Source organism: Gymnogyps californianus, chromosome 2, assembly GCF_018139145.2.
Source record: "Gymnogyps californianus isolate 813 chromosome 2, ASM1813914v2, whole genome shotgun sequence".
In the NCBI taxonomy this organism is placed as follows: domain Eukaryota; kingdom Metazoa; phylum Chordata; class Aves; order Accipitriformes; family Cathartidae; genus Gymnogyps; species Gymnogyps californianus.
This window is the reverse complement of record NC_059472.1, coordinates 51,582,641-51,603,696: the sequence shown is the minus strand read 5'-3', so window position 1 is coordinate 51,603,696 and position 21,056 is coordinate 51,582,641. Positions and strand designations below refer to the sequence as shown.

At 36.6% G+C, this 21,056-nt stretch overlaps 1 protein-coding gene across 1 annotated transcript in view; it reads left to right on the top strand.

Annotated features, from left to right (window-relative positions):
- The first annotated feature begins 534 nt into the window (after positions 1–534).
- The window catches only part of RBBP8 (RB binding protein 8, endonuclease), a 38,578-nt gene continuing 18,056 nt past the window's right edge, over positions 535–21,056 (top strand). The window contains exons 1-8 of the mRNA XM_050891032.1: positions 535–577; positions 1,653–1,790; positions 3,349–3,569; positions 8,886–8,928; positions 13,650–13,745; positions 15,713–15,825; positions 17,466–17,541; positions 20,663–20,832. Of these exons, the coding sequence (XP_050746989.1) occupies positions 3,458–3,569; positions 8,886–8,928; positions 13,650–13,745; positions 15,713–15,825; positions 17,466–17,541; positions 20,663–20,832 (610 nt within the window). The 5' untranslated portion in view covers positions 535–577; positions 1,653–1,790; positions 3,349–3,457. The remainder of the gene's footprint in view (positions 578–1,652; positions 1,791–3,348; positions 3,570–8,885; positions 8,929–13,649; positions 13,746–15,712; positions 15,826–17,465; positions 17,542–20,662; positions 20,833–21,056) is intronic.

Here is a 21,056-nt window from a genome sequence, read left to right as displayed (position 1 = left end):
GGGCCGGCAGACCCACACAGCCCCGCTCTCGCGAGAGCAGTGCAGAAGCCTCGCGAGAACTGCCCGCACCCCGCCTCCCTCCGCAGGAAAGGCGCTCGGCCCTGGGTTTCCTTTTTCCCGCCGTTTACGCGCGCAGCCGCCGGGAGCCAACCAGGTAACGGCGCGCGCTCTCCTCACCGCCGCCGCCTGGTAACGGCCGCTCCCGTTCCGCGCCGGGGACGGGCTCCGCTACCGCTCCGTGAGCGGGGCCTCCTCCCCAGCCCCGAGTCCCGTTGGGTTCTCGCGGGGCACGTTGTAAACACTGGCCCTTCTTCCGCCGGGAGCCCCCGGGGCGGGGGGAGCGGGCCGCGCTTGCCCGTTCTCTCCATTTCGGGGGCTCCGGCCGGCCTTGCTGCTGCTCGGGAGAAGGGGCGTGTGGGACATGCCCGACCCCTCCTTTGCCGTCCAGACTCCTGGGCGTGACACAAGCCTGGCGGGAGGCTGGGGCGGCTGGGGCGCGGGTGCTTGCTCCCGCCTGGCAAGCTCTCAGGCGCTGGTCATGGCAGGATTTCTCAGAGCACCCCGGCGTGTCTTACGAGTGAGTTTTCTGTATAGTGTTTGTGCAAAGGGAAAGGGGGGGGAAAAATCACCGCTGGGAGGTACAAGAGAGTTGAGTTGGTAGGAGCAGCTGGTGCTCAGGCTTTTTGGTGGGGGTCAGGGGTTCAGGAAGCTTTGTGCTCTCCAGAATCACAGAGAGGCAATGTGTTCCTGTCAGCGAAGTATAAATACAGATAAGCAGCTTCAGTGCTTTATCGGTGCTAACTGCCAGTGCTGATGAAGGCGTGTGTAGGAAGGCAATCGCTTATGAAGCTGCGCAAATTCTTACGATACTGGAGGGAGTTGGCGATTGAAAGAAGAGGGCAATAGAAATGTTTAGGTTGTTCTGTGAGAGGATTAGTCGGGAGGATAGGAGCAAAGCCCCGTCTGAGAGAGTGGCCGTGCTCCCTGCCTGCGTACAGCAGCAGGACATTCGGGAGAGGGGCTGGCATTGTGCTTCCTTCCCCCCTCAGGCAACTTCCAGTTCTCTCCCTGCCGGCAAGTGTCTGTACATCCAGCTCAGGCGTTTTTTTCCCTAAGGACTGGAAAGTCCTTTCTTAGGAGTAGAGAGTAAGTTAAGAAGCTGACATCACTGAACGCCTTTTACACCTGTGCAACTGCCCAGACCTGTCAAAGGCTCTACTTGAACACTTGTTGGGGGCCCTCTATTTGAAGACAGGTTGAACACCTGTAGAAAGCAATGTATAATTTTGGGATCTTGAAGCAGGTGAAGCCTGGGAAAACGAGTTGCTCTTTTTTCCCTGTTTGTATTCAGTTGATGTACTAATCATTTGCAGAAACTCTGAGCAAGTTTTGTGCATTTTTTTCTTACAGTCATCTTTGGGGGAAAAAAAAAAAGAACCAAACCAAAAACACTAGGGACAGGCTTTACTAATTCTGGAGTCAGATGCCCTTTTTTTTTTGAAAATGATTCATCTGACATACTTCTGAGACAGTGAGAGCAAGTTTGTCAGTTTCACTGCCCTAGCGCTTGCCAGAGAGAAAGATAGTTTCTGAGATATCTGTTGCTGAAGGTAGAAAAATAAGAGTTTAAAAGACATTCCTAATGTCACTAGGCAATCGGTTCCACAAAGAAGCATTGTAAGATGGCTTAATGTGACTGCACACAAAGTGGAGCATTTCAGCTGCAAAGATGCAAGCAGATTACTGTTCAACTTCCGCTGAAGAATTGTAGGCGTTGCTAGTTTGAAAAGGTAATTTTATTTCCTATTAAGGACTTCGCAAATGTTCTTATATTAAGAGAACTTGAAACCAGGTACTGAAATGGGCACTGAATTTTCTATGGACAGAGCATGTTAAAGCAAATGTGGAGCTACCTAATGATTACTGAGTGTTCTGTTAGTTCCATTACTGTAGCGTTTAAGTGTCCTTATACTATAGAAAACATACAGTTCAAATGTTCCTGTATTGTTGAGAATAATGCTTTGTTCCATTTATTCCATTATTTTTATTCCATTTTAAATCAGCCAGACTGAAAGAAAAGTGACTTGCTTAAAACTGTGCACAGAGATATGAGAAAGGAGACCGGAACCAAGGCCTCCAGGTCCTGCACTAGGTCACTGACCACTGGACTGAACATTTTATCATGGTGAATCTAGGGGACCAGCTAAACCAGTAGCTGCATTCAGATATTATAAGTTGCTTGAAGGTTCTCAAGATAGGCAGTGCAGCTTCTTGACTAATTGTAGACCTTGTATCATCTGAACTACAACTATAACTTGTGCCTCAAAAATTCGAGAGCCAATTGCTCCTTTTATTTGTCTGTATAGACATTGTGGTTTGCTTGTTCAGGCTGCTACTTCAGGAACAGTATAAAGTACCTTTTTTTTTTTTTTTTTTCTTATTGTAATTTATATTATAGAGTAATAGAGATAGCTATGTCCACCTGGTAATGACACAGTCCCTGTTCAAAAGTGTTTGCTTAAAATGGACCACATAAAAATGGGGAAAACTTAGAATGTCCAGTTTCACACACAAGGAACTGAAGGAGAGAGAGATGAGTATTTCAATATTGGACACCCAGTGCCAATAGAATTGAATCTTACCTTGACTCAGACCCAGATCTGACTACCATGCTTCCCCTGTAGATTACCTGAGGGCATCATCTGTGCTAAGAACCCTTCAAAACAAATAGGAATTATGGGTAAGATTGTTCTGAGTTGTGTAAGCAGTCTGGCTTTTAAGACAGAGCTGTCTGACTTTGGTAGTTCTCCTCAAATACTAATGGTTGGGAGATTCATAAATTATGAAATTACTGTCCTATTTCCTTTTCATCAGGGAGTGGGAATCATTTCAATGTAGAATCAGAAAGACTTCAAGGGGATGTGAGCTTTTCTTTGCAGAAGTGTGTCATTTGAATCCATGTTTATGTAAAGGATGTATGTACACAAATACATCTCTGATAAAACTTTTGACAAATGCTTTTGCTGACAGCCAGATTTTGGAAGCATGGGTTACTTTTGGAAAACAGGAATTCTGTTTAACTGTAGCTTTACGTAGGAAAAGAATAAAGACTCCTAAGCATCTTAGTCTAATTTTAAGTTGATAGCTCTTTGGGGGTGTGTGGGGAGGAATTCTGTTAGTTTATAATTACTTGTAGCAAAATACTTAGCGTGTTCCATACTTTCAGGGTGGCTGTCAGTATATAAGTACAACTCGACAAGGATAGGCAGTAAGCTTTGTATTTCGTCCATGGCTGCAAGTTATACTCCAACAAATGCAAACCTAAGTGTTGTCGATCTGTCATTACAGGCATACACCTGTCTTCAGAAACAGCTTCATAACTATGTAATTTAAAACTTAAAGTGTGAGAGTGAGCCAGTTCTGCAAATAAGTCAAGCTGGGAGCAGAAAAAAGCAAGATGAATGCATCTGGAGGAAGCTGTGGGAGCCCTAGTTCTGCAGAACCTACAGGAGATTTCTTCAAGGAGTTGTGGTCCAAACTGAAAGAATGTCATGATAAAGAAGTACAAGGTAAATTGTTAAAGTTTGGGTTCACAGAAGGCTGTCTGTTACCGCAGGAAAATTTTGAAGCAGAGTACCACTCCATCTGCATGGAACTAAATAGATTTTTAGTGTCTTATGTTATGCAGAAAGTTGGACTGGATGATTACAAATGATCCTTACAGATTGACCACCTACGCCTGGCTTAACAGGATTAGATTTAAACTACCAACAAGTATAAATTATTTGCTAGGTCAGTGAAGAAAAAGTAACACAATGTTATATGGGATCTGTGTTTGCTTAGGAAATATTTAAATGTTACTTAACCTTTAATAGATTATGATTGAAAGTTTCCAAATCAAGTTATTCAATGGAATTTTTTGATTTTTTTCTTTTTCTTTTGCCATTGGGTTTAGTCACTTCAGATACATTAAAATGGTTTGCATTGTTTATTTCCCCTAACTTGTGCAAAATACTACTGCAGATTAATATTACTGAAGTGAAAAGTATTTCTTCAGTTTTCAGTGTTCTAAATTTTCTCAACAAAATTTATAATAGAGTTGCTTATTCTTACATTATATTTTATGACCTGTGATATCAATTTTACTATGGATTGACTGTTAATATCTGTTCATTCTTCAGTAGTGCAGGAAATTAATAACACTCAAAGATGAATTATCATACCATATATTTATATTCTTATTATAATATTGTTTTACAAATAGTATTCATAAAATGTTTTGCTAAAAATACTTCATAAGAAGTTAACATTTTGTTCTGCTAATCTTAAGTCACACAATCCATTCTTTTGGATGGAATTATAACAGTATTTGACTGAATCTTCCAACAAGCCTATCCTTATGCATGAAATAGTATTTATATTAGGCTGGAATAAAAGCAGGTGAGTTTTTGTGAATTAAGGACTTTAGTGATGCAAGTGGATCTTTGTAGCCAGACCATTCCAGTGGCCTTGGTCATTTCCACCAGCCTCAAAACAGTTCCAGGTCTGTCCATTTAGGTCCAGTTATATCATCACTTCTTAATTTCAAAAACTGTGGGTGATTGTTTTATAATGTATAGATGTTTCATACCTCCCATTGAAAGTCTTGACTCAACAATTTGCAGCACTGGGCCTTGACACTTTGTGTTAGTAATTTTAAAAATTACCAAATTTTTAAATTTGGTGTTAGTAATTTAAAACAAACAAACAAACAAGCTTCTATCAGTTTGGTAATTGAAAGGAAAGATGTACCAGATAGTAGCATTTTCTTACATTAAAAATGTATGTGTAACCATATGAAATAGGATTTTATACTGTGTCCCAAAACACACAAAAAAATTTTTGTGACTTTTTCTTTTTTTTTTTTTTTTTTTTTTTTTTTTTAATTCTTGATAGTTCTTTTCAGAGTGGGTGTGATGTCAACTGCAGATAAATGTGGAAGTACTGACAGAATGGGCTCTGGCAATCTATGGCATGTCTGAACAACAAAAACTGAACAAACAAAAAGCTCTAATGTAGAGGGTAATGTTAAGTGACCCCTTCTCTAGTTTCTTGGGATGTGCAGCACGTGATTTTAAAGTTTTGGTTTTCTTTATGCAAGTGAAGATATTCTTTAGAATGCATGCTGGGTGTGGCCAGATAATTTTGCCACTAGGCAGTCTTTTTCATGCCTAGCCCTTTGTCAGTATGTCCCGCACCGTGTTAGGTAAAATTAGGTCTTCCATGATAACATCAAAGACATGCCTGAAGGATAGTTAATTTTTTCAAAAGGTGGGGATCCTCTTATAGAAAATGGTAGTGGAAGATATTTTAGAAACATCAAACACAGGCTTGCCTGGACTTTGCTTGTTTCTGAAGTCTATAAATAAGAATTAAAATTGACTCATGAGTTTCCAATCTAAATGTCAGCAAAAAATTATTTTAAAGATGGTGGAAGGTGGATTAAGGGAAAGTTAGTATTTGGAGAAAAAGCTTTTTGCATGTACAATGCACAATGTACTGAGAACTGTAAAGGTGGGATTCTTATTATTTATTACAAATCCATGAAAAGTAGGATTTATGACACATGAGCTTGAAATGGTCAGGCATATTATACAAGTTATAATATTTATATATCTATAGAATACAGACTAGAGAATACTTCAAACTCATACAGTTTGAAATGGATTTTATTGAGTTTTTATATTACTATATTGTAAAGGGTGTATTTTTCCACCATGTTGGCTAAAAAACCCCATCTTCTTATTCTTTTAAATGGATCACTTGCAAAAAAATTCCAAATTTTGGCCCTCTTCAGACAAAGTAGCTATCATTTTCTCTGAAATTCATTATGTGACAATGGGTAGGACTCCTACAATCCAGTTTCCAAAGACATTGGGCATGGTCAATGTCAGTTGACTTTTCATGGAATTCAGAAGTGCTCAGCAACTCAGAATAATGGTTATTAAAACTATTTACTTTTATTTCCTGTCTGTAGAATGTGTGGGATACTTGCATAGTGCTCACAAATTAGAAAGGAATTTAATAATGCTGTTTATAAAGTGACTAATTTCTGCAGGTGTTAATACTTGCATCTAGCTCAAAATAATTATGTGGATACTTGCTGCATGTGGGTCTTACCAACATGGTTCCCGAGGACGAATTAAAGTCTAAAGCTCTATACTAAAAAGAAACATATTTCAGCATAGAAATGTGAGGAGAGTTTGGTGTACAAGAAATAGCATAGTTTTTTTTCAGTTATTCCTTACCTCTGAAAAGCAGAAGATATCAATAGGGAAAAAACTGTAGTCATAGATGCAGAGAAAATTATGAGTAAAGCAATCTCATTGATAGATTGCTGTAGGAAAAGAAATGGCTGGAAGCTCCTCAAAAGTAAATAATTGTAGAAAACAGGGCTGGAAGGAATCTTAGGAGGTCATCTAGACCATCTCTATACCCTTAAGGTAGGTTTATGTCTGTGTCATTGCTGACAGAAGCTCGTCCAACCCGTTCCGAGAAAACTTCAGCAATAAAGATTCTGCAGTCTTCCCAGGCACTGTCAATTTTAAGAAAGTGCATTTAATGCATTTGAAAATTTATCGGAACAGAAATTGTCATAGCCATTAATTGAAATATTACAGGTACATAGTCTAATCAAGTTGCAAGTTTCATAAAATAGTGTTGTATGTTTAATTAATCTGCCTAATGATAGTTTAAAGAAAGTCTCCATCACTTTAATGGGGACAGTGTGTCATTTACTAAAGCACTTATGAGCTTTCAGTAATGTAGATTTATATAGTCTGCAGCTTGTCTATTCCATAGAAATATTGTGTGAAAGATAAAATTGAATCAGGAATGTACATAGTGTAGTTCCAGATAAGTTTATATGCTCACTAGAGTGTTAAGTAAGGAAATCTGAAAAGCAAAGCTCGTTAAATGAGTATGCTTAAAACATCCCAATGCCCTGGAAAAGCAAAAGGAAGAGAATACACCCAATGTAGTAATTCAATGCTCTTGGATAAATGTAACAAACTGGTTTCCTGCCTTCTCATTGCAGCCATTTGAATTAAGAAAAAATGCAACCTTTAAGTAACTAGTTTAGTTCCTCCTGAATTCAGGTGAGAGGGGAGATAGAGTTACTTGTAGCACAGTACTGGGCTTTTTGAGCGCTGCCTCTTCAATTTGTGGCTCAGGTTGCCAATGTTACAATCCTAAATACTTGCTGAACAGACTACCTGTTCATACAGGAGATGCATTGTTGTGCAGCTTCATTCCTTCCGATGGGCGTGGAGCAGCATTAAAGCACGCTTTATAGGGGTTCTAATTGCAGATGCCTAATTGACTTGATGAATAGCAACTACTTAAAAAAATAAACCCTCTTTCTATGCTGATCTGCATGATAGAACATAACATCTCACAGGTGTTGAACACTTAGAGATAAAAGAAATCTTGCTATATTTCTGAGGAACTTTAAGTAGTCTCTGTGCATTTTTATCTCATTGTCTCACTGGCATCTTGTAGCAGTCTGTGGCATGGGCTCATTGAGGCTCTGGCTGGCCTGACTCTTACGTTGTAAGTGGCCTGAAGAGTGAACCTTCTCAAGCAAGTAGTTTTCCCCTTTGAGCTGTTCCCAGTTGAGTGCGGTAGGGGAGAGAAAAAAGAAGTCTACTAGCTGCCTTAACCTACATTTTCTGTAGTAAGATGTACTATCGGGTATGTGTTTTGGTTTAAATTCAAAGGTGTCAGAAGTTCTCTTAAAAGTGTTTTGGTTTCGTAAGTTTATCCTATTATCCTAAATGACTAATGCTTTTGCAAGAAAGCTCACAAGACCCCTTATGATCAACCTGAAGTTGCTCACAACTTTTCATAGTTTGAAGAAAATACGGCATTAGGAAAAAATTGTTATGTTACTTTCTGATGTCATACGAAAATTTCTATTGGATTTGTATTGAAGAAAATGTTATACCGTTGGAGTCTGATTATTTCTGACCATTTATTAGAATGGGAATGGCCAGCTTGTATGTGGGTAGTATCACATAAATTTCCATACCACTGCATCGCACTTGTTAAGCTGTGCCGTACTTGAGGCACCTTTATCTTCCTGCCCCTGTGCACATACACATGCACCCAAAACCTTGCAAGCAGATTGGCTGGACTGCTGTCTAGCCCCTGGGCTGTCAGCTGGCCGCTCCTGCTGAGAGCATCAGTTGTAGTTGCAAACCTTTTCACTTCTGCACAGAACTTACGTTTATGAGTGTGTGGGCCTTAGTGGGAGAAGGGCCACAGATGAAATATCATTCCTCAGTTCACCTTAAGATGTTCCAAAGAAGCTTTGGCTGAGAGGGTCTGGTAGCATACCTCCAATAGAGTATGTTGTCCTTTTGTGCTTTAAAGCCTTGGATCATGTATTTTTAATGTTTCCTTTATGCATATACATTATAATACATTTTTCAGTTCAGTGCTTGGGTGCTCCATTTCAAGTGTAGTATTACACATTTATGTGTACACAGAACACTTTATGCCACTTACATAGGCATAGTCAATGAAAATATATTGACAGTACTTGGTATTCATGTGTGGTTTTTTTACAAAGGTGTGTTTATACCTGCTTAAGTGGGAATCTGCCTGTTTGTTTAAGAAGTCCCTATTTCCTAGAGATCATAATAGCTATATTTGTTTCCAAATATGTAGAACATACTCAAGAAGTCCAGAATGAACCATTTTCTCTCCAAATTACTGACGTTTTTTCTCTCTTTTGCAGATGTCATTGGTAAAAGGAGAGTTAGTTTGTTGTTTCACTCTTTTTTTTTTTTTTTTTTTTTAAATCAGAATTCTATAACATGTATTTTCTTCTTTCCACTTTTCAGGCTTACAGCTGAAAATATCTAAGTTGAAAAAGGAAAGATGCTTGTAAGTACTCATCCTATGGATCTAATTTATTAAAGGAGAGTCTGAGTACCATTAATGAGCTGTAATTCTTGTAAGATCAATTGAGGTTTCATGGATTCTTCCTTCAGACGTGTACAAAATTCTGCTCACTTTAATAATTCAGCTGAAGTCATCTAAAGATCTATGTAACTCTTTATAGGGTGTGTAACCTGAACACTAGGTTTGCCTTCCTTGAACAAATGGCGTGTAAGATTTTCTTATCTGCAGTATTTCTAGGGTGCCTATCAAGATGTTGATATTTCTAATAGGAAAGATAATTAGGGAGACATTTTAAAATTGAGGTCAAATCTGTAAAAGCAAAGTGACGAGACAACAAGCTAACTTTTTTTAGAAGGGGTTTTTTTTTGCTACATGTTTGCCTTTAGTATCAGGTGTTGTGCCTTAACTCAGCTTTCAGTCATTCAGTAAAGATTCTGGTAATAACCTTGCTAATTTTCACTCAATTCTTATATTTTAAGACATATGTAACTTCTTTTGCAGTCATTATTTGCTATTAATTTTTAGTTCTGTTTGTTAGAAGCAATGTGGGGAAAAAAATCTGAATTACAAGATTTACGTGTACAGTAGAATCACAATATGTATTTACAGCATTAAATCAGCTTTTATTTTCCTTCTGCTGACTAAAGCCATATTTAATTACATGAGATATGCTAATGTGATTCCTTATTTAAATTTTTACTTCAGGTTTAATTATATTAATATTATGTTAATATTATGTATGACCTGTATTATGAGTTACACTTTATAAAGTGCTGCGTAGGAGGAATAAAAATAAATTACTTGATCTTTTTCCACTTTGGAAAACAATATAATTATATATGTTAAAAAAATTAAACTCTTCTTAAAATTAGCAAAAATACTCCATATTTGCATTCCCAGCATTGCTATCTGAAGTCAAAAATATACAATCTTAGTTTTAAAGTGTAGCCACAGTGCTCTCAAGCGTAGTTTGTGCTTTTTCAGAATTAACATTTCTGTCATCATCTAGTCAGTTTTCTTCCTCATTAATTCCTATTAGGTTTTTTAGTTATCTCTTTTTTTTAGTTACATTTTTGAAATTGTATAAGCAGGAAATAACCCTCCCCTAGTCTAGAAAAATTAGGTCATTGTGTGCTTTTTTGTACCATAGTAACTCAAGCAACTCTCAAGCATTTTTGACAGTTACTGTCTAAAGTCCCTGATGTGCTTATGTTTCTGGTTGGGAGGGAAACAAAGGTGTTCTTTCCATAGGAGTAAATTCCCTCTAGTGGAATCCATCTTTCCTTTTCCTGTAATATGAAGTATGTAAATGCATCTTATAATGACACTGGCTTTTCTGGTATCATTTGATTGTACTACAATTACTAACTTGCTGTCTACTTTTGTTATAACTGTTCTGCTGTAATTAACTCTTAACTGTGTCTCACTTCCAGGAAAATTGTTCTTGTTTCTTTTCACTAGGCTTTTGGAAGAAATTGCCTTCAGTTGTGTAACGCCTGTATTGCTCTCTTCCCTGGATATCTTTTTGGATTTTGTTTATCCTTTGTAGTGCTCAAACCTCCTCTGAGCTTTTGTTTTCCTTATTTCAATTAAACATTGCCCATCCTACTGGCATTTGATAACCCACAGTAGCACTTCAAGCCTGCGCAGTATTGTGTTTTCTCACATTTCACCTGCATTCATACAGATCTCGTCTGTGAAGGCTATAGATAATTGCCTATGGTTTTGACTTTTGTCTGCACGGTATCACTCAGATGCTTGAAGAGCAGGTGCAAGTGTTTTCTTTGCACTTTCTAAGGACTAAAGGCTGCAGAGAAGCTGCTAGAAGATAGCAGTGGCAGCTGAAGGAACAGTTCAGGACAGAATCACAAAAGGAAAGGTTAATTAATCACTTCCACAACAGCATCCACCTTATTCTGGTACCATCAGGATTCCCTGCATTTACCAAGCAATTCACCAAACCTACAGCAGGGTTTACAATCCCAAGAGTACCTATGTGGCTAACTCCTTGTTCCCCCGCATATGCACCTGCTCTTCAGGATCAAGATTTGTCAGCTTTTATATGGCTTCTTGTTCAATCTCCAGCACTCATAGAACACAGCGTATACTATTTGCAGCTGCTGTTTAAGTACGCATAAGAGTTCACAAATTATTAAAAAAAAAAAAAAAAAGGCAATAGAATCCAGTTGCTCGTTTGGTCTGTCAGTGAAGTTTTAGTCAATTGGAAATATGATTTCATACAAACTTTATCAAGATTTTGAGTTCAGGAGTCATGGAATGGTGTCAGATCTTTCATTAAAATCCAAATAGCATATGTGTTGTTTACATTTTAAAGATATGCTTTCTGAACATTAAGATTTGATATTGCAGTATCACAAGGAATGTACTTATGTTAGTAGATGAAATTATATGAGGTTATTAGACGGCTTTCAGTTACCAAATACTTAGTGCTATGTTTTATACTTAGAGGCTACACTTACTTTCCTGGAAAAAAATCAATTTAACATCTTGTTATTTCTTATGTATAATTCACAAATTAAGTAGTTATTTCATTTTTAATCTAAAAAGATGACTATCTCTTGCTGTTATTGTTAACTTAACCTGATATATCATGAGTTGCTTCCACATTCTGAAATCTTAAATTGATCAGTTAATTTTCTAGATGATGAATATTATCAGTGATGTGACTGAACACATACCGAATGGTTTAATTATTGTTTGTTGGAATCTTTCTACAATTACCACATTGTAGATACAGTACTCTTACATAGGAGGTCTTGTTCCCCTTGGTGCATCTGAATACCTGAGGTTTAGTATTTCAGACTTGGTAATCAGCTGACAATGAGCGCCTTATTTTGTATCCCACTTCAGCATTGGAGCTAATGACTTGTAAATGCTAGGTCAGAGACTGTTCATTATGCAGAGTGCCTTCATAGCCAAAAATGTCTGTCATGTTTATCAGGTGCATTGGAATTCTAAAAAAAAAAAAAAAAAAAAAAAAAAAGCCTAGTTCCTTCTGTCATTTTACTATCTCAATGTGACATTTTACAGGGTTTAGGTGAAGGGCATGGAGTATTAGTGTATGTTAATGTCTTTTTAATTTTTTTTTTTTTTTTACAAGTAACTTAATGCCATAGAAAGACTTAAAGGTAGCTTGAGAAAAGATTTTAAAATTTGATATTTTAGGCCTTCTGTAAGTTGTATAAACTGAAAAAAAAGAGATTTTTTTTATGCCATAAACATCAGAAAAATACAGAGTGCTTTTGTCAGACTTCAAATTTTGCCATGGCCTGGCTGTACTTGGTTAATGAACTGAGGTAACAGAACTTTAACACTTTGTCCTCCCCAAGTGAAAGTACAAGTCTTAAGTGGTCCCTCATGCTGTTTGCATGTAACTGTTTTATATGGTGTATATGCAGCTGAAAAGGACAATATTGGTCTGGATGGTAGTACAGAAAAATAAAATACCTGTACTTAAATTTCAGAATTAATAAAATATGTCTGTGATTGTACACTGCGGAAGCTTCCGGCTGTCCCATTCACTTTATGACCCATGATTGTTAAGTTTTTGTATTACTCTTAATACCAGCAATATGAAAATGTGTTTGACTAATGTGTCTTAAAGGGATAGTGCCAATTTAAAAGTGTGTCTGTGTAAAAGAATTGTATCAACAAGTTAGTAAATATGTTTTCATTTCCTGTTGTGTGTGTACTTAGTAGCTTTTTGTGAGCCAATTTCATGGCTTCCTCAAATATCCATCTCAGGCACACTGAAAACAAACACCCGCTTTCATGGAATATACAAAGGATTCCATGGTAAAAAGAAGAGCTGGGAATGAATTATCGGAAGTTAGTCATTGTCACATTACATAGATTCAGCTGCTTAGCTTTTACTGAAAGTTAATTTCCTTGTAGAAGAAAACTGTGTGCTTGTTGCTCATACCTTGTTTGCTTCTTGAAGAGGTGTTGTGATCTGATAATAAAAGTGAAGGGGAGCTAAAATTTGGAAGTTAATGTTACCGCTTTTCCTTAGCTGTTTTGAGGAGGAAATGTTCTTTGTTAATTAAATAGTCCTGGCTTTTAGAAGATCTTGGGGAAAATACCTTCTCTATTTCTGAGGTTTTGGGGAAGAGAGTTCTCTTCTCTGTATTCATATGGGAATCCATGTTCTATAGACTCTGAGAATTGCTTCTTGAGGAACTAAACCTCTAATGGATCTAAAGGCTTGTCAGAGCTTTACAAACCTAATGTGGTTTGCCACACTGCAAGATGCACTCACTGCTAAGACAAGACCAAAATGACCTGATTGTGAAAGCCCCCAATAAGCTTCCCAACAGCTCTGCGATACAGTAAAATAAGAGAAGTTCTTGAGCTTATGTTCCCTGAAATTGTTGCTTGAATACTATTAGCTTTGATGCCTTGACTGTCATCAACTCTAATTTTTGTCCTGAGCAAAAATCAGATTTATCAACAGAAGCTCAACTGTAATATGAATTAGAAAATAGCTGCTCCTTTCCTAACTCGGACATTTCTAAATTACCGTTCATCAGAAACACTTACTTCATTTATCTTCAACTTAATGTTTGTGCTGATGATAATCACATTTCCCAAGAATATGAAAGAAACATGCCAGAGAGAATTCTCTATTGAAAAACTATCTGTAATTTAAAGCTAGAACTAATTTTTTCTGTATTTGATTTTAGGGATGCAGAGAGGCTTGAAGAGTTTTATACCAAGAACCAACAGCTCAGAGAACAGCAAAAAGCACTTCATGACACTATCAAGGTTTTAGAAGACAGGTGAAGTAGTGTCTCTTAGCTTTTGGGTTTGTGGTGTTTTGCTCTTACAGAGTAGCTCTGGATACTTTGCAAGCTGGGTTGTTTTTTTTTTTTTTCAGCAAACCAGTCCTTTTCTAATACAATCCAAATAGTGTGCTTTAAAGAAAAGTGTAGAATTGAGATTCTTCTGACTGAATTAAATTTTTGTTATTTTGTTATTTTGAAGGGCTTAGCTTGCTTAGTTCATTTAAGATAAATAGCAGTTAAATAGATCCGCTTGGGAGGCAGACAGCCATTTTAAAGCACGTTCTTTTCCATCCATTTTTGTAGAGGTAAGTTTGATATCAATCGAGATGTAATACAAGTACAAAACCCAAGGGCAAACGATATAATACACTTTGAAGCTCATGAAGTAACTCACTAGGAAATATTTCACATTTGAGGGGGTCTTCTTTACCAGTTGTGTGTTTTACCTAAATTTAATCATAGGTTCTGTCTTTTGCCTTCTTTTGGACTTAGACGTTCTGATCACCTTTTGACCCATTCTGCCTTTCCCTTATTTGTTCCTGTTTAATCTGGTATAGCAAAACAAAACCAGTAGACATGAAATTACAGTGCCTTTTTTCGTCTTTAAAAATTACACCTGTTTTGGAAAGTGTGTGTTAAATTTGCTGCTAATAGGCTCTCAGAAGCTTTCTGGGAACAGGACATCATTACATAGTAAATTTTTTTTCCCACATTCCTGTGTTACCTCAAACTTTAGAGCTACGATACTCAAATTTTGCTTTCAACTCTGTTTCTCTGTGAAAGGCATTAGGGATAAACTTGTAACTGTGCAGGTAACAAACTTTCGCACTGCATAGGTAGAGAGACATTTGCAGGTGGATGGACTTTTCTAATCGCTTTGCAGATGAAGTACTTGCATTGCGGAAAACAGAAAGAGTATTTAAAATGGTTTAATATAAGATGATAATAATGTGTTTATTACACTGTTAGTCAGATAAGCTAGTATGAAGAAGAATTTCAGTATTTTACTCTCTCCATAATTCCACAATATTAAAATACCCATAAACCAAGATGGATTTTACTTCCAATATTCAACTGTGGAATTGGAAACTTAGGTGTCTCGTTTGTTTGGTTTAGTACTTCTTGTGCTAGCAGCAGCAACGCAGAACTCTTAACTAATTGGTCTCTTATTTAGCAGACAAAAGAGAGTCTGGTTTTCACTTTGGTAATGTTAGCTTTTTGTTGTGTACCAGAAATAAATACACTTCAGTTATCACCTGTAAAATGAATGCACATTTCATTGTGTGAATGTATGTGTCAAGTAAGATGGAGTGATCGTGAGTCCTTTTCTGATAGCAGATATGCTTTAAACAGCTGATCTAAACCATTAGAGACAGTGGAGGCGATGCCTCACGTGGACTTTTGGATCCACTTCTAATTGTTGGTGTCTAGATAAAGATAAAGGGTTTCACATTTGCTTGGTGTTTGTTACAGAGCGAACTTACTCTTCGTCCTTTTTATTTGATTACTTTGCTTAATGACAGTGATATATCCTTCTTAGATGAAGTAGTAATTATATTTACTGAAATGATTTGCTTATTTGTGTTTGCTTGAATGAACTTTACTTATAATGAATGGTAATGTATATCTGGCAGTATTCTTAGTAGGACACCTCACAAAGGCTTTCAGTGGCAAGGTGTAGCATGCTACACTTTATTAAATAAAGTAATGCATGTTGCTTTAGAAGTATCCAGTACCTACAGTCATTTATGCAAACGTTAGTACATATAGTATTAGATCGTTCAGAAATCTCAAAATATTGCGATGTCAACATATAAAACCACAGTACTTAGTGGTGTTCTGCGTAGTTGTCAAATTTTCTGGTTTTCATTGTTCAAAAGGCCAGTTAAGTGTGGATATCAGCTTCATGTATGGCAATATTTTCTTAACAGAGGGACTTTTTTCTCTTAATTTTGTTGTAGATTAAGAGCGGGATTATGTGATCGTTGTGCTGTAACTGAAGAACATATGAGAAAGAAGCAGCAAGAGTTTGAAAATATCCGGCAGCAGAATCTTAAACTTATCACTGAGCTTAGTGAGTTTTATCCACGAGTCTGAAGACAAAACATATTATTTTGTAAACTAGTTCTTCATGAATTCCTGTAACTTGATATAATTTATATATGGTGTGTTTAGTAAGCCCAAGAAGTTCAGTCAGGGGATACTTAACTCTACAGTCGGAAAATATGTAACATACCAATTACTAGTCATTTGACCCACCTTCTTAGATTGAAGTGCTGATACGGCAAGTGAACTGACGTGGAAAACCTTACAGTCTAAAGTAGCTACTTTAGATAAAATGTGGCTGCTTCTGTTTATTCATACAGCTAAGGCATAGAATGACTGATTGCCAGCTTTCCTAAGGAAACCCTGACTTCAAAAGCAACTGGTGATCACAAAGTAGCAAGTTCAAACAGCAGTTCCCTGGGTCCAGCTTGTGTCCTGTAGTTGGTCTTGGAGTTTTAACTGCAGTCAACTCGTAACCTTCACGTAACCCTCTGAAGCCACAAAAGAATCACTTTATACCAGGCAGCTTGTAGCCAGCTCATTTTGAAATCAGGAAGTAGTACATATGGGACAGGAAAAAATAAACTGTTTGTTCTAGGTGACATGAAGGCAGGACACAACAAATCTCTTCATAAAGAGAGTTTGGAAAGATTGGTTGTAAAAAGTGCTAAATAATACGGGACAGGATTTTAAAATGTTAATGATATCTTTACCATTAATTAATTATTTTGTATCATTTAGTTGTCAAAGGACTTTTAATATTGGATATTTATATAAAAATATTCTGAATCCTTGAGTTTAATGATTAACAACAAACAGGGTACAACCAATCTTTAAATAAAGCTCTGAGCCTTAAAAATTAAGGTGAGACCTATTAGGTACAAATCTTCTTGAACACTGTCTCACAGCACAGTAGTCTTCCGTGGGTTTGGGTTGAGATCTATGTGACAATTTATGCGTTTCCTGCAACCAGCAGAAAAAGTCAGTCAAGAATAATCCAGAGGTAAAATATACAACAAAAAAATAAGAAGAAAATAAAAATTAAAGTGAATAGAAAAGTTGGGAGCTATCACTACATTAGTTTGAGACAGCATGGAAAAAAGGCTGAAGGTGATGCAATAAGCTTGTGTGAAGTACAGGCAGAATGAATTGGAAATTAAGAAAAGTAAAATAAAAAATTTCTGACTAGTCTCTCTTAAATTCCAAAATATTTAACTGATTTTTAAGAAATTGGGTTTTTTTCCAATCTCTCCAATTAGCTGGTTGCTTCAGTGGCTAAAACCAAATTCTAATTACTTTATACTTCATAGGCTGCCTTCAACCTAAGGAAGGAATTTTGTCCATGAAGCTGAGTGAGCAATTCATTCACCTTTACAACACGGTCTCACTTGTATGTACATGGACGAAAGTAATTAATGATTGTGTAGAACTAATATTATGATCCACTAATTGTGACACCTTTGCCTTTTCTAACACATCATTTTATAACCTTTTTCATGACTAGCTTGAAAATTCATTTTGGTAAGCCATAGAGAGAGTGTATGGTATTACATTTTAGAATTGGTTCTGTTTCCTTAAAGGACCTGACAAAATTAGATATGATACGATGTTAACATGTGTGCGTTGATTTTTTTTCTCTCTCTCTTTTTTTTTTCCTATGAATTGCAGTGAATGAAAAAAACAACTTACAGGATGAAAATAAAAAGATAACTGAACAGTTCCAGCAATTACAGAAGGAGTTGGAGTAAGTTTTGAGGTTTTTTGGGTATTACCCCCTCCCCCTCCATTCCTCAGTAATGTCTGAGAATATAAATATCAGCTTTTAAGTCTTAAAACCTGATTTTCCTCTGTTTTAATAGATTGTGAAAAGATCAGCTACTGCCACTATAACAACATAAAACGAGCATCTTTGTATTGTGCAGATTTTTTGCTTTCTTTTAACTGTGTGCATCTTTCTTTTTTTAAACTGGGAGAGATAAATTTATCATAGAAATTCTGTTTGACTTCATGATTGTTCAAGATTATTCTGGTCACAGGGTATAGCAAAGCCTTACATCTCATTCATTCTTCTTAACTCTTTACCAATTCTTTCCTCCTAGGTTAAGACTTTAGAAAAGTAGTTTCTCAGCTAGTCAAAAAGTCCTAGGATCTTGCAATACATTTTTTTAAATAAACTTATAATAATTTCACAATTTTAAAAAGAAAAAAACATAGTAAATTTCGAAAGAAAACCATAAAAGTAATGAGCTACTGTCAAATTGTAATCTGATACGATAGCAAGAATGTGCCATATAATGTTGTGGTTAATATGCAAACATGGTGCACTGTGCAAGGCAGAGGTAGGGTTCCTTTCTTGCATAGCTATGGTCTGACATCATCTGAAACTTATCTCAGTTTTGCCTATCAGTGAACAAGTTGCATACGTGCATGGGGGGAATGGGACAGGATGTGTGGACTTGATACATAAGGCTTTTTCTGCATGTAATTTTTTCTTGTCTTTGTCAGAAAGTAACTTTAGTAGAGGAGTAAAACAACTTAGAGTTCAGTTCAAAATGACTGTGGTCCTATTCCTTTGTATTTTTTGTTTTGTCTCCCATCATTTGCACCTTAATCATCCTTTTTTCTGTATGCATTCCATCTTCTCGGAGTAACATATTTCATGACCCTAGGAGTACTCCTTTTTAATACCAAGTAGTAACAAATTTCTGTATGCTTCCCAATGTATAATTTCTTCTCAATAATGGTTCTCCTATGCAGCTTGACAGCAGTTAGGAGGTGACGTTAAAAAAATTGACACCAGACGGATCCATCCGAATTTATTAGTTTGATCCCCAATCTTGCAATTTAGCTTCCAGTAAAAATTTCCGGCCACTGTAGGGAAGTTGAGAATGACCAATGTAACACTAAGTTACTTGCTCTGCATGTTAGGTGGTCATTTAAATGAGTGCAGAGTTGAGTGGATAAGGAGTAATTAACAAGGATGGTCCTGCTGTTTGTAATATAGCCGCTGTATTTGGTTGTTTCAGCTGAACTATAGTCATGTTACTTTATTTAGAATGAACAACTTAGATCAATATAACATGATCGCGTAGCTGCAAGATAACAGATTGTTTCTGGTGCATGACATGAAATTAGATTTTTGCAGTCTTCTGTATTTTGTTACCAAGGTTTAATATTTTAGGAAAAAAAAAATCTAAGAATCCTCTATAAAAGTGAAATCAATGAAATTTTAGAAGAATTGTATTATCTGATCTTTTATCAGATTAGGATTTCATTATCTGTGGATGGAAACAGCAAGGAAATTTCAGCAAAAACCTTTTCTGGGGTCTCAGATATATGTTTCCATGGTTCAGAAATTATTTATTGCATATTTATGATGTATAGTATGTATGGCAGCTTCTTCATTTGGTAGTTTTTTGTGGTGGTATGTAGGAACTACCTATTGGTTTGCACGGAAGTAAGGTACAGAAAAATGTATTTATAGTAGGCTAATTTGTCATACAAGGCTACATGTGCCAATTTAAAGAGAACTAACAGCTAACTTAAATCTGCAAAGTAACTGGATGAATATATTGTTTTGCTATTTGTTTTGATTTGTTTCTTAAGATACTGCTAATAGATGATACAGTTTTCCAGTTTTGGTGCTTTCTTTGTAAATGTGCTAGAAAAGAGGAATTACAAAATCACACAATAGGATTTGTCAAGACTTCAGCGCATCAGTGCACGTTTGTCATTAAGTGTTCAAAGTTAGTCATGGTAACTACAAAAATGCTTTTTGTCTCAAGCCAGGTACCTTTCTACAGTTTTCCGTTCACTTATTTTATATAAGATCTTGTGGTTCATTTCAATGCAAGCAGAAGTATATCCATATTTCCTCTTCTTCCCTTAGATCAAAACCTTACATCCTTCTCTTTATAGTTAGGAAATGGTCTTTTGGCCCATTTTTTCTCTTGAGAGTCATAAGGAAAAGTGCTACTGCAGAAAGATGACGAAGCAGGCAGAGTTAGATTTCCTTGTGTTTTTCTTTTACTGCTTCTTCCATTTCTCACTAGCACCACCACACGACAGGTAGCAATGCCCTTAAGTACTAAACAAACTATTTAAAAGAACTGAAATTAATGGGTTTTTTGTTATTTGCTTGCTATGTCTAGATAGAGTTTTTGGAGAGAAAAAACCATAGTTATTTGTTACGCTGACTTTTATATACTGACTCTGCAACATGCTGTTAGAGCTGACAGTGTGAGAGAAAATAAACTCTGTAACTCATGTTGTGTTTTACATTACTTGTTTTACATAGTTTACATAGCTTTTTACACTCCTCTCTGAAGACCTTTGTGAGGTGAATAAGAGGTAAAATCCAATGCTCTGGAGAGGGATTGCTTTGAATATAGTGCTGTTCATTACTGTTTAAAACTGTCCAACAGCTCTTGTTTTGTATTTAAGACAGTTAGTATTCTTGGGGTATGCAGGGATTTCCATACAGGGAGAGAGTCACTAGTCCATCCATTTCAGCATTCTTTCATTCAAGTAGCACATGCTTCAGAGGACAAGCTAGAAATTCTGCAGTCCCTAGTTTCTTCCAGGGAAAAAGTCTTCCATAGTGCTGTAGTTAAATGTTGATTTCAAATGTGAAGAGCTAGGGCTGTATGTTGTTCTTAGGCTTGATGGAGTAATTGTGAATTTATTGTTAGATGTATCTAAAAACTGGGTTCTAGTATTACTTTTTTACACTGTGATGTTATTGAGATGGCTGTATTTTCTGAATTGTTGCTTTCTTGAACCATATGATTGGCCTGCTTGCTGAAATGAAAGCTCTTCATCTTGCTGACTTGGGGTTTTATTTGACCACTTAATTTGGTCTCCAGGGAGCAAAAGCAACAAGCAGTGGAATTAGAAGAAGGAGTCATTCCAGATTCTCCAGTTCTGACTTCTTCATTTTCTGTGGTTAATCGTCTGAGAAGAAAAAAAGAGAATAGGCATATCCGATACGCAGAACATACACACCCAGATTTGGAACTTGTGGAAAGCAACAGTGGTAAGAGTATTGTATTTTATTTTTTTTAATTAGTTTTAAAATATATTTTTAAGGGCTAAAGAAAAAGATGATGTATAAATTTGATTGCAGAGGCTGAAAACTAAAAAAGAAAAAGTCTTGTGGTTTTTTTGGTTTGGCTTTTTTCCATTTGTGCTATAATACATGAGTCAAGGGGAAAAATGTCTTTAGCAGTAACTGTTATATCAGCTATGTGCTCAAAGCTT